This window comes from Tyto alba, unplaced genomic scaffold (genome assembly GCF_018691265.1).
Source record: "Tyto alba isolate M040663 unplaced genomic scaffold, T.alba_DEE_v4.0 Super-Scaffold_41, whole genome shotgun sequence".
Classification (NCBI taxonomy): Eukaryota; Metazoa; Chordata; class Aves; order Strigiformes; family Tytonidae; genus Tyto; species Tyto alba.
In genome coordinates this window covers 10,740,110-10,753,304 of record NW_024881317.1, presented here as the reverse complement: position 1 = coordinate 10,753,304, position 13,195 = coordinate 10,740,110, and the positions used below count along the sequence as shown (strand labels likewise).

Genomic DNA, 13,195 nt, shown 5'->3' with positions numbered 1-13,195 from the left:
TTGAACAATAAATACACGCATCACCCAAAAAGTCTGGAGTCCTAAGGAGCAATCTGAGTAGTTCTGTCCTAGGCTGTCACAGTTAGGTCAAAGATGATGTAAATCGTGCAGTGAACTTTCCATTTAGTGTCAGCAAGTTATTTGTGTTCCAAAAAAGGCAGACACTACACTGTGCTTTGTGACATACGGCATAAATTTAGCTGACATCAGAACACATCCCATATGTCAAGTGCAGTGCCCTCAACTTCTGCCATGCTAGTTCTTTTCTGTCACATGTCACGATATGGCAAGTAGATATCTCTCTATTCAATCAAAGCACTCTTATGCTTGATGTAAATATCTGATGGAGTTTTCATTGAAAACAGTTTCTGTAAGCTTTTGGAAGACTATTGTACTTTTTAAGTGAGCTTTTCTCATACTTAAAGCTTAAAATCATAGAAAATTATTAATTTCTTCTGAATCATGACCCCTTTTATTCTGATAGTTACTTTCTCAAAGTGCTAATTTAAGGCATTTTGTGCACTTTCCCTTTGGGTTCCTGTAGATAGATCTTTTTGCTTGTAAATGTGTTAAAGGATTGCCCAAGAGATTTGGTGTTCAGATACTTAGAAAGGAATGTTTCCTTTCCATCCAGTGTTACTACAGACGTAAAACTGTGTTTCTCAGAGTAATTGATTCTTGAATAGCAGTTTAAAAAACATATTTTTTTTTTCCAAAATGAACATTTACGATCTTTTTTTAATATTTAAAAACAAGAAAAAAAATGTCTATGTTGCCTTTTCCTCCTTTTTAGTCTTCAAATCTCAGGTAACTTAATCATGGGAAGAATTGATTTCAAGGTAGCTCTATGTTAAGTCAGCCTTTATACTGAACCTGGCATTCTTTCCTGGGTACTGTTAATTAGTGAACACGTGGAGTGAAGTACATCTTGGAGCATGGAGAAATCCCTGTGTAGAGACCTGTACTCTGCCTGCATGTTACTGCAGGCACTGGATTTGGCAGGCTTATCCAGAGAGACTAAGGGAGTTACTCATGTGCATCCAACAAAGCTTTCCGGCACCCAGAACTATGTATCAGAATCTTCATATGACTACGCATACATGTGACATGCCATACAAATGTGGAGGGTGGGGAGCTCCACCTGCAGTTCAGCTGGGAAATGTTGATGGCTTTCCAGAAGTCCCACTGAAGTGTGGGGCCATGCTGAAGCATGGGTTACCACATCCCACGTAACCTGTCAGCATCACCCTTGGCAGCCTCAGTGGGTTGGTTTCCTTGCCCGATGGAGGCTCTCAGCACTGCCCAGCTACCCAATCACATAGCCACCTTCCAAGGGCTACATTCGAGCCACTTCTAATGTCACAATCCACCTCAGTATACTGGTTCCCTTGCGATGACGTTATTGGCAACTCAGAGGTGTGTTTTTACTGCTGGTAATAATGTGGTACTCTCAAACACTGAAAAGGTCTTTTGGAATCACTTATTTTTATTTTGCAGCTGCCCGCTGCTGCTAGAAACTGATGTCTCTCTTCAGATCTTGTCTTATTCTCCCTCCTGCTGTTTCTTATGGAGAAGTACTCCCTATAGGGATTTCTTACTGTCTACGTTTATCCTTTCTTGTCAGATAAGTAGTGGATTTCTTCTGATCTACAGTTTCTATCTCTATTTCTTCTTTCCTAAGTGATTCTCTCTGCCAAGTTTTGTTTTGTTTTAGTGAGCTTTGTACAGATGAGATTTGTACAGCCTAGCAAGTTCCTAAAGCATGTGAGCAGTGATAGTAGAAGAACTCACAATTTGGGTGTCTTGAACTAGAGCCTTAGTAACCTTGAAATCCCCAGTGCTAACTTCACCTTCATATAGCAAGTCAGACTTTGCTGGAACCAGCCAGAAAAGCAGCAAAGAAATCTGATTCCACATACTGATTTCTTTTTCAAAAGCATTCTCACTAACAAGAAGCCCAATGGGAGTTTGTCTCCTATCCCCTGAGTGTGTATATGTATTTTTTAAAATGGAGACCATGTGCGTGTGGGAAAGGGTACTTGCTCCCCTACTGGGTGGTCCTATAATCTCTTAGCTGCTCTAGCATGTGACAGATCCTGTAGTAAGAGTTAAATGTTTTGGAAACACTTTGTTTTATTTGATGGAAGTGGATTTACAGAATTACAGAACACTCTTTAGCCTCTTGCCTTCATATATAAAATATTTTCAGAAATATGTGGAAAGTCTTTTTAGGAGCCCTTTAGCATTCAATGAATTTTATGCACCATATTTTTTATCTTCTGTTTGTTTTATAGCTTTACATTCTTTTCCTCTGTATGAATAGCTGGGGAATTTGAACATCATGGTGTGTTTCCTTGTGCCCATCATTCTGACTTATTTTATGCCTCTGTTCTGAGGTTTGCGTTTTGACACACTTTGCCTTTACTCCTTGCTTTCTCATCTATGAACAACAGAAAATCCTTACACAGGAAATTTTCTTACTCCCACCTCCACTAATACTTGTTCAGCTTGGCAATTGGGATTGCTGCTTCATTTGCTGTGAAGTGATGGGCTGGGACAGTCGCTGTTAATCAGAGTACATACTCAGGGTCCTTAAAGGGGCTGCATTCTGTTTATTAATATATGCTGAAGCCCGTGTCAGCTTCTCTGGGCTGCTACTGGCCTGCACTGGCTCGATTGCAGAGATGTGAGAACCTGTGCCACAATCAGGCCTTTGTTAGGCTGAGATTAAACGTAACTGAAGAGTTATGAGACAGGACCATGTGAGGACAAAATCATGTCTCACACCAAGTTAAATCTTCAATGAGGATGAACAGGAGTTTGGAAGTGGTGTTTTAAAGCAAATATTCCACATAAGTTTTAAAAGTAATTAAAAAAAAAAAAAAGGAGAAAAAAAAAAAAAAAAGAAGTGACTTTCTTAATTGGAAGGATATTCTGGTGTCTCTCCCTCTGCTTGTCAGAATCAGTTACTTGTGGATGATGAGCATGGGAAAGAGGCAGTGGGAGTTTTTTCTTTATATTCTCTCCAGGGACATATTTTATCTGTGTAGAAATAAAGTGCAAGCTGAAGTTATCACAAAGCAAAGGATGTGAGCAGAGATTGCAAACTAAACGAATAGATGGGCTTTGAATGACAGCAGGGTTTTACAGTAGGGCAAAGCTACATGGAAAATATTGACTAAGAGTAGGATTTTTGCATAACAGGTTTTATACTCATGTTTTTATTACCATAAATCCCCATAGCCACATTTAAAATTAGATATTTGTTGTGTGGATGCAGATATTCCTAACATCTGCCTCTGCTGTGATTCTGTGCTAAGACAAGTAGAACAGGAGAAAATGCAGCAAACAGCTGACATTGATGCAATAAGATCTGTGTACTATGATAGCACATGTGACTGTGCAGTAAAATGCAGCCTTAATTTCTATGAATTTTGGATTTTGTGGTGTGTTTGTGGGAATCAAAATAATTTTTCTCTGACCAAGACCCTAAGGATTTTCATTTTCCCTATTGAGAACGATTCTAATAAACGGCAATAGAGATTTATCTTTTTGAGCATGTAAAGATTTTTCACTGTTTTCTTCTTTTGCTAGTAAATGTTGAAATAAAACATGTCCTTTCTTCGTTAAGTCACAAGACTTGGAGAAGGTATTTTGGCCAGAAATAATTCTGAGGTTATCTTGTGTTTTGTGCAATGATGATAACCTTTAAAAGTATGTAGATGTTTCTGTTCCATTTTTGTCTTAGTTCTGATCTCTTGTAAGACTGAAATAAATAGTTTGGTTGTAACAACCCAAGTACTACTATCCGGGTGGCGGGGCAGTCACATCACTTCATTGGATCTGTTTTGGTATAATTGTCTGCTTTCATTCGATACTTTTCACATCTTGACAGATTTCATAGGTAGTGAAAACTCAATTGCATCTCGTCCACAGACCTTTGCCACCCTTAAGCAGATCAGTTGTCCAACCAGTACAGGATTTGTTTACTGAGATATTGCTATAAGAGCTTTGTTGCTAGCCAATTTTAAAACAACTACTGGGCAACATGTACTGGGATAATTACAGCCTGTTCGGCCCTTGAGGAAAAGGATCTCCTTTATAATAACTCCATCACGTTCTTGTGAAGAAGTATAATTCTCATCTCCATTTGTGCATTCTGCACATTCGGGCATTTCTCCTTAAATTATTTGCTGGGTTTTCTGCTTCAGCTGAATTTCACTAAATGTCATCTGTATGTTTGTGTTAAAATCCCACTACCAGTCTATTTCATGGCTACACATGGTTGTGCATTCTTTGAAATAGCCAGGCCAATGAAAGCACACAAATGTGAATGTACTCAGAGTAGCCTTTATATGGATTTCCCTGAGCATTGTGGGGTTTGCACAGCAACCCTAGAAGGGTGGTAACTGTGTCATACTGACACGTTGTGGAATTTATTATCTATTTTTATTTTATTAAACCAAATCACGTTAATAAAGGGCATCCCTCCCTGACACTGAGCTGCCAGTCCCTTGAGTAAACATAGAGCACTGAAAAACATAACTTGTCATTCTAATGGAATCACCGAAAATTGAGTCTATATCAATCAAAAATTTATTAGTCAAAGTAGAAAATGCTACAGTATTTAACATAAACATTGATGAATATTTAAATGCTCTGTCTGCTAAAGAGCTTAGTCTAAGACATGGTAGGTAAAGAAGGAATGGCACTAGTGCAACTTAAGTTTTAATGTTTCATAGAATTTATGTATCTGTCACAAATAAAACCAACACTGATTTATTCTTTTGTGGCTAATTCTATTATGAGAACTCAGTACATTTGTTTTTTCTGGCTGTATCTGGATCCCTGACTCCAGAGGACTATAGAAGAGGAGGTGCCCCTTTCTAAAGAGTAATACTGTACATAATTATATATATTGCTGTGTGTAATTTCATGGTTTTGATAGTAATAATGACAATTAACACTTAAATGGTGCTTGTTATGCACAGTTCTCTGATTTTGCTCGTTTCAAATAAGTATTCTTCTTCTTGTAGTGCATAGGTATATCTTCATGTTCTTTAAATATATTGTCTTGAGTCGTTGGCATCCCAGAAACACTTTTTCATTATTGACGTACAACATTTATATAATTGACAACTCACCTCTGTGTAATGTGTTCTACAAAAAATAGTGTTCCTATTTTGAAGAGAATGCCTGCCGTTGGAGGTGTGAGTGGTCAGCTGAGGGAATAACACAGTTAAGATGGTCTAAAGCAATGGTCTAATAAGCAAAAGTTGAAATTTCAAAACCTGATTTGGCACTGGGCTCTGCATTTTAGTCCATGTTTGCATTCATGTTTATGACTCTGAAGGGGGTTAGGGATTTGTTGGGTTTTAGACTACAGTGCTTTTTTTTGCTGTATTGGAATCTAGTTAAAAATTTGTCACATTGCAGTCCTGTCCATTTTCTCTTTGTAGTTAATTATAAACATCTCCTTAAGAAAGGAAGATCCTTGAATTTCACAGATTGTACTTTGACCTTCACAAACTGAAATTGGCACGGTATATTAATTTCTTTAAGTCTAATTCCTCAGCTGAAACCCTACTAAGTGAATAAGACCTGAAGAGACAGCTGTGGGAGCTTCTGAGTGATTTTTGGATTCATATTTGAAAAAATATTTGTAACGTTCCATAGTCACCTCTAACATATCAGCAGTAATTTCATTTTTCTCTTTCATCTGTGTTACTATATTTTATATCATGACCTTTTGCTCTTCCTTTGCCTTTCTGAACCTACATGAACTATTCTAAGCATGCTGCAAAATATTTAACACCCTTCAGTATCATCTTTCACAATAGCACTGTCGTGCTAATATGTAGTTTAGAGGTTTGTTGAAGCAGATGAGCATTTCTCTTCACTGCTTAATCAGATGCTTTCTGGACTAGCTGCTTGTGACAAAACCATTATTCTTTTTCTTATTTCTATTATTTCTTTGGAAGACACAGACAAATAACATATTCATGTTCTGTCCAAAAATAGTGATGGATCAGACATCTGTTTCTGAAAATAATCCCACCATATCCAAATTCATAGATACCCCATCACGGACAATTTATTAAATGCACGAAGTACCCATTTTCTCAATACCCTTTTTGTATTAAATTTCTGCTTAGTGTTCATTTTGTTATATATTGGTCAGTATTCTCCCAGCTGTCTGAGGAGCTCACAATCTAGTCATTACAATATTTGTATCATTTTTTTTTCATTATGGTATTTATGATTGCAGATTTTTCAAATCGACAGGGCCCCAATCCTTCCATTACACAATTTGTATTATCACTTGTTTCATTTATGTAGCCTGTGTTAAAGTCACCTAATATAATTATTTCTGACTGCGCCCTAAAGGCCTGCATATGTTTTCCCAATCTGCTTGTAGTATTTATAGCTGATCCCTTTGCTCTGTAAACAACAAGAAATGTGGGGTAAATTAATCTTAGCAGTCACCTGAATTGTGAAAATCATCAGACCTTTTTGGCTTGCTGAGATAGTGTGAGCTGAGGAAGGCTGTCACCATATATTGCTTCTTTGTCCCTGTTGCAACTTTGCTTGCAAATACACATGTAATCTCTTCAAAAATGTTTCATCAAACACTACTAATAATAATGGGTTTTTAATAGTTATTGGCTAAAATATGATTACCTTAAATTCATGTTTGGTGTCAAAATACCGAATATGTTTGAGGCCTGATTTCCAGATCTTACAGCTTCCTGTTATTTTGGCGAGATCCATGCATTTCCAGCTTATCTGAGAAGTACTGCTTCCCATCAAGGTTTTACAGGTAAAAAAGGCTAACTCTAGACACTCAGGTTTAAAATACACCCCACCCTAGTGTGCACTCATTAAGACCCCAGGGCAGCGATATTTGTTGAATTACCTCTAAATTTGAGATTTGTCACGTTAAATCTGCAGAAGTTTTGGGCACTTCATATTAAACTAAATCTGAAATTCTATGCTCATTTCAGGCCTAAATGGTGATACTAATTTGAGTTACTTCCTAAATTGCGTTCTAGGATATCATTGCTTGATCCTTGTATTCATAACAGTTGATACAAACATAATCTTGGAAGGAAGTCCACAGAGGGTGAATGCATCTAGTTGAACATACCACCTTTTCTGCCAGGGGAGCTGTAAAGCTTTTCCGACATCCAAGTCCCTTACAGTTACCACTCCTGTTTTACTTCTGTGGCATTTGTGTATTACCAAAAAATAAGCAATAAAACTATATGAAATGGTCCTCTGGAGCAGGCTGCTGTGCTGATTATCTTTTTTCTTACATTCCATATTGGACACAATAGTACCTGGTGTTGACACAGTTGTGTTATTTTTGTTACGTTCAATGAAAGTTTGTTTTCATAGTGACTGTGTGTAGTAGCACTTATTATTATCATGTTGGGCTTTAATGGGCTGTTCTTGTGAGTATGCTGCTTGCTCAGTACCCTCTTCCTACCACAGGCTTGCAGGATCTGTAGCCTGCAAATATACAACAGCTTAAACTGATAAAAATAGAAGTTTCTCACCCAGAGTACCACAATGTGCAGCTTAATTTTTCCTCTGAGAACTAATCAATGAGTGAATAAAGAGATTCTTAATATTTAGAAAATCAGATTACATTATGAAATGGAAATGTATTTGTAAAATCTGGGGAGAGATTATACTTGCAGTAGTTCCAACAATTTGCCTTGATGTGATAGTACTATTTTTATGTGAATAAGAGCAGGAGAAGCAGTAGAAAGCAATAAATACTTTAGAAGTCTACTCGAGAAATATAGACTCTCATTTGCTGGTATGGTCCCCATCATTGCGCCAACTGAATATTTTGGAATCTTTAGGAGATTTATTCTTGCAACATCGCTGTGATGTGGGGAATTGCAGTTACACCCCTTTCACAGATTGGAATCAAAAAACACAGGAAGTTTTCAAAGATCAAAAAGAGAGTCTGTTGTGGAGCTGGGAATTGAAAGAGTTGTCAAGTCTAAAGCCAGTGTGTCAAGCACTGTATTATTATAATCCTTGAGATTTTATTTGCTTTCTGATTCACGCAGTGGTGTGCTCAATTTCTGTCTCTGAAATGGTGGTGTTTCATTCCTTTCTCAATGCCAATTGATGATAAAATGGGAAGATAAGCTTGTTTAGAGTAATTTGTACATCTTTCTGGATATCAGTGATGAACCCATAGCTAATGTTAACAAGCCATCTTCAGATGAAAACATCTTTATATCAATCCTAAATTATAGTATAGTATTCCCGTGTATTCCCGTGTAGCTTCTATGTAGTAAATAAGCACCTGTCCTGCATTTTTACAACTAACTTTTTGTTAGCACTAACATGAAATCATTCTAGTTAAGCTGCTTATTTCTTTTTAAAATGAATTATTTGCTGGGCTACATAGGATGAAGGTCTCCTTTAGGTGCAGGAATAAAATAATTTCCAGCTGCTAATGTAAAATTCTATGGTAAGTCTGAACCCTTTAGTAAGGAGATGCTGTTTGGTGCGGCATGTCTCTCAACTGAAGTAACTTAAACTGTCCTCCATATAGTGCCCTCCTCTTAAGAGAATGCAGGATTTAGGGAATTGGGAAAACAAGGGGAAGGAGCGGGAGTGGGAGGTGAGGCTGCTTTGCTGTCTTTTCTATAGACATATGAAACTTCAAGATTACATTTCTCTATGTTTGGCAAGCAGATGTGCATGATTTGTGCAGGGTGTGTGTGTGTGTGTGTGTGTTAACTCAGACTGGAAGACCCAACCCTGCCTCTTACGTGTGTACTCAATCCTCACCTCTCCAAGGCAATCGTGTGTCAGTTTTGGCATAGCACAGATGCAGTGGATCTTGGCAGCTGAGACTGCCCCTTCCAAGCATTTTTATATAGGAAGAGGAGTGTGCTGGCCAATTTCAGAATTCTAGCACTGCTTTTAACCATGAATTTCCAGAGTGCTTTCTATCCATTTGTCAGCTTGGAGTTTGGATAAATATATATGTACATGATGAATTAGCTGCACTTCTCGGTGATGTGTGGATATAAGAGTCATGTAGGCTTACTTGAGAAAACTTGAAGCTGCAGATTAGCTTTTTACCACATTGCTCAGCATTTGGTACTCCCTGAAAATTTCTTCTACAAAATAGTGAAGGGTAAGACGGGCAATATGAAGTATTTATCTCCCTTTCAGCAGGAAGATGCTAGCCAATGTTGTCTGTTCTTCTTTGTCTTCCCATTCTTACTCCCGTGCTTCTTGTAGGGTGACTGATACAAAGAAAAAGGAAAACCTGAAAAAATGTTTTCATTAAAGTTTGGAGAGTTTTCAGTTGACAGTTTTTCAAAAACTTTGCTTTTGGAATTCTTGGCAGTGTTTAAGTTTGGGTGTTTTTATAATCATCATTGGAAAATTTTATAGATCAGGCCTCATACTCAGAAAGAAAAAAGAAAAAATCAAAAGGTGAGAATTGAATCATCCAATTTTTCTAAAACCTGGTTAGCAAATGCATATGTGCTTTACCTGAATGTCAATGGCAAATAAGAGATCCACACAGATCGCAATTAAATTTCGAATGGCCAAGACACTAGATTGTGAGCACTGCCCACAGCTGCTTGTCTGTGAAGCTGAAGGCTGAGTGCCCTTTAAATATTTAACTTGGGATATTTCATTGCATTAATTCTTTCTCTAACATAATTAAACAGGTGATGAAAAACAAAGTGTAAATAACACAGTTGTCCCTTGTGTCGGAAAGAATAACGCTCAATGGTATTCATTCACATAAGTAGTGGGAAATGGGTTCATGTATTTCCTATGCTTGAATAGCTTAATATATCAGTTATTGTGGTTCATCATTAAAATCATGGAAATGACAGTGTGCTTTTAAAATTCTAAATAGTAAGATATGCTTTGATAGAATGAGGCCAGCTCATAAAATCAAAAGGATAACATAATAAATAAAATTCCAGAAACCTGAGCATGTCTACTACAGCTTTGCCCTCATTCTGACTGTGGTGTTGATGTTGGCAGGCAGTAGGCTGTGATCGACAACTTGGGAGCAATGCCAAGGAAGACAACTGTGGAATCTGTGCAGGAGATGGTTCAACATGCAGGCTTGTGAGGGGACAAGCTAAGGCACATGTCTCACCAGAAAAAAGTAGGTTACAAATTGATCTGTAGTAATTTATCCTTGACTATGTTTTCTGCTTGTATATTAACATACACATTGCAGTGTGACCTTTTAACTATGTACTTTTTGAAATTTTCCAAAGCTACTTATTCTAAAGTCTGTGCTAGATTAGTCTATTGGAATTCCATGAGGGATACTACACATTAGGGTATAGCTAGGAAAGAATTTGAGATATGCATTTTTTTTTTACAGAGCTACTCATTCATTCTATCAGGAATAACCATCAAGATGCACCTCTTTTAGAGGGTATCCTCATGTTGCAATATATGTGATGCTGCAGCAATGTTTTTAAATCATGGAAACATCTTATAGATGGCTTTATGGAAATTATGGCCCATGATTGAAAGTGCCTGGTTTTCAACTTAACTTTGCCTTTTTTTTTTTTTTGTTGTTTTTTTAAAGTGTCTAAGGACACTTGAACTTCAGAAGCGAGTTAACTACTTGTATGGTACAAAAAGCTCAAAGTGACAGGGAATAATGCTTTCTTTTCTTTTTTTGTGTGTTTGGCTTAAATTTTGCCATTCTTTCTCAAAATTATTAACATTTTACTGTAACTCTGTAAGTCTCAGTAGTATTGAAAATAGAAGGGAGGAGGGATAACAGTATTAGACCCTTTATTGGAGTCTTAAGCGTCTGGCTATGTTGATATCCAGGCAAGGTTTGTCACACAGAGGCTCACCTCTGATGTCTGCTTTCCACCCTCACACATGATGGTTTCTGTGATGTCACAGCATATGTCCCATGTGTTTATCATGTGAGATAGTGGCTTCACATTTATTTTTTCTGTTTCTGAACTCATAATGTGCATTTGTCACATAGAGATGGAGCCTTTAGGGTTTGTTACCTCCCTGCAGAGCCACAAGATGCAAGAGTGACAATCTGGTGCTCTTAAAGTCAATACTCAAAGTTCAAATGCAAGCGGGTATTTTTTATTTAATGGATGAAGTATCTGCCTTTGACAGCTGCATATGTTTTAGTACTGTTGTAGTTCAGCCTGCAAAGATTTCACTTGTGCCCTGATTTCAAAAGAGCTGTTGTATATTGAAACATGCTTAATTCTTATTGGAATGTATGTAAATATTTCCTTGGGTTTTTTTTAATGCCACTGCTTGCAGTATGCTTCAATGTGGATGTAACTTAAAGTGCAATGTATGTTATCTTGGTGCTTGTTACCTTGCAGTGGGATTACTTGTATTGATCTACAAGGTTTCCTGTTAGTCTGTCTTACACTATGCAGGTGCATAATTTAAGTAATTCAATACATATGTATAACAAACATAGTCTAAATTAAAAAATGAATATTTTTGTAGCTGCACCTTTTAAAGTCACAGGATAATTTTGCACAGGTCAGAGAGCCTTTTTTTTTTTTACATACTGGATGGGCTATCAGCGTCAGCCTTTGCCTTGCCTTTACTAGAGGCCTTTTTTATGGATGGGAGAATGCAGTTCAGTAATTTATATAATTTTTCATCATGAAGCATAGAGCAAATGTCTTGACTGTTTACAATGAGCTGAAAATGAGTTTTCATGGAGGGGCACCTTTTATTCACTTTGTTAAATCAAATATTCAGAGCTTCTGGTCAGCACAGAGCAAGAATTTGTGAAATAGTAAAGATTGGATAATATTTTTGTAGTATTACAAAGTTTTATTTAATTAATGTGTCTCTATATAGATACAGATATATAGTGACATATACACACAAAATATTTCTTCCCCATCCTGATGTGGAGGTCAGGTGGAACAGAAAGGAATTGCATTGTCTACTCCAGTTTTATAGTGACAGAGGTTCTCCTGGAGAAGGACGATTCCTGGGGACATCCTAGCTAGTTCTAAGGCAACCCAAACTAAGCTTGTTGGATTGGCAGATCTGCTTGGATAGTTCATGATAAGTGAAATGGAAAGATTCACGTTTGATTGCTGCTTAGTATGTACTTTAAAGACAAAGTGGTAAAAGGGATATGGTTTTGAAACTGTCATTTTGTGGCAGAAAATATTAATTTCATTTGTGGTATTCTGGCACAGGTAAGAGCTGACTATGACTGACATCACTTGGTGGAAGGTCTCCCATTGCCTTTACCAGGTTATGAAGAACACCCGTGGTGCGTTTTTTTTGTCTGTCACAGTTCAGTGGCTCTTAAAGTGTTCTTTAAAATTAGAGATGAAGAAAGAAGAATTTGGGGAAATACGTCAGTTAGGTTATAGTTTTTATCTTGCACTGCAGTAGGGTAGATTATATGAATGAATTATGATTCACATAAACAAAGCAGCACACATGCTACTAAAATCAAGTCTTTTTATGATGTTTGTGGTATTGTGATAATGACATAATCTTTTTTGGGTCCAGTTGTTCAACACTCTGGAAGCAGTTCCATATAATCATCCTCTGTGTAAGTGAAATATGGAAATAAACCATGCTTTCTTTGTGCTAATGTATCAGTGAAGGGAGACACAACATCTTCCAAATAGTTGTTCTGAAGCTTTCAGAACTAGTGTTGAGAAGTAAAATATTGACACATGACAGACATGTATTTAAGAGGAAGCTTGTAAGGTTGTGAGCAGGATGTAAATTTTATTGTACAATGAGGTAAATTAAAGAATTGGAAGGAAAGCAAGAGCCGAAGGTTTTATTATGAGAAAAGAAAGGAGACATAAGGGAAAATAAAAGTGCCTGGTTATCTTGGTCCTTATTTTTAGAAAAAGAAATTTAGACATTGATAGCAAATGATTTCTCATCAAGGACTCTATTTTCTTCTTTATATGTTTTTACATAAAATGAATACCTTTCTTTGATTGGATAGCTAAACAGCACTGAAAGAAAGCTTATTGTTTTGCAAATATGAAATGAACTGTCATTTCAAAAGTTCTTTATTTTTTCCACTAACACTTAATTGCATTTGAAAGACAAAGTAAGTTAGTCTTCTGCCAGCAAGCCAGATTCTAACATTCTGGTAAAATGATTAAAGGTTTGACTAATGATATTCAAACAAAAAGTG

The 13,195-nt window shown here is 36.9% G+C and overlaps 1 protein-coding gene across 1 annotated transcript in view; it reads left to right on the top strand.

The window, feature by feature from the left end:
* The window catches only part of ADAMTSL3 (ADAMTS like 3), a 188,784-nt gene that overhangs the window by 99,447 nt on the left and 76,142 nt on the right, over positions 1-13,195 (top strand). The window contains exon 7 of the mRNA XM_032982930.2: positions 10,042-10,168. Coding sequence (XP_032838821.2) covers positions 10,042-10,168 — 127 coding nt within the window. The remainder of the gene's footprint in view (positions 1-10,041; positions 10,169-13,195) is intronic.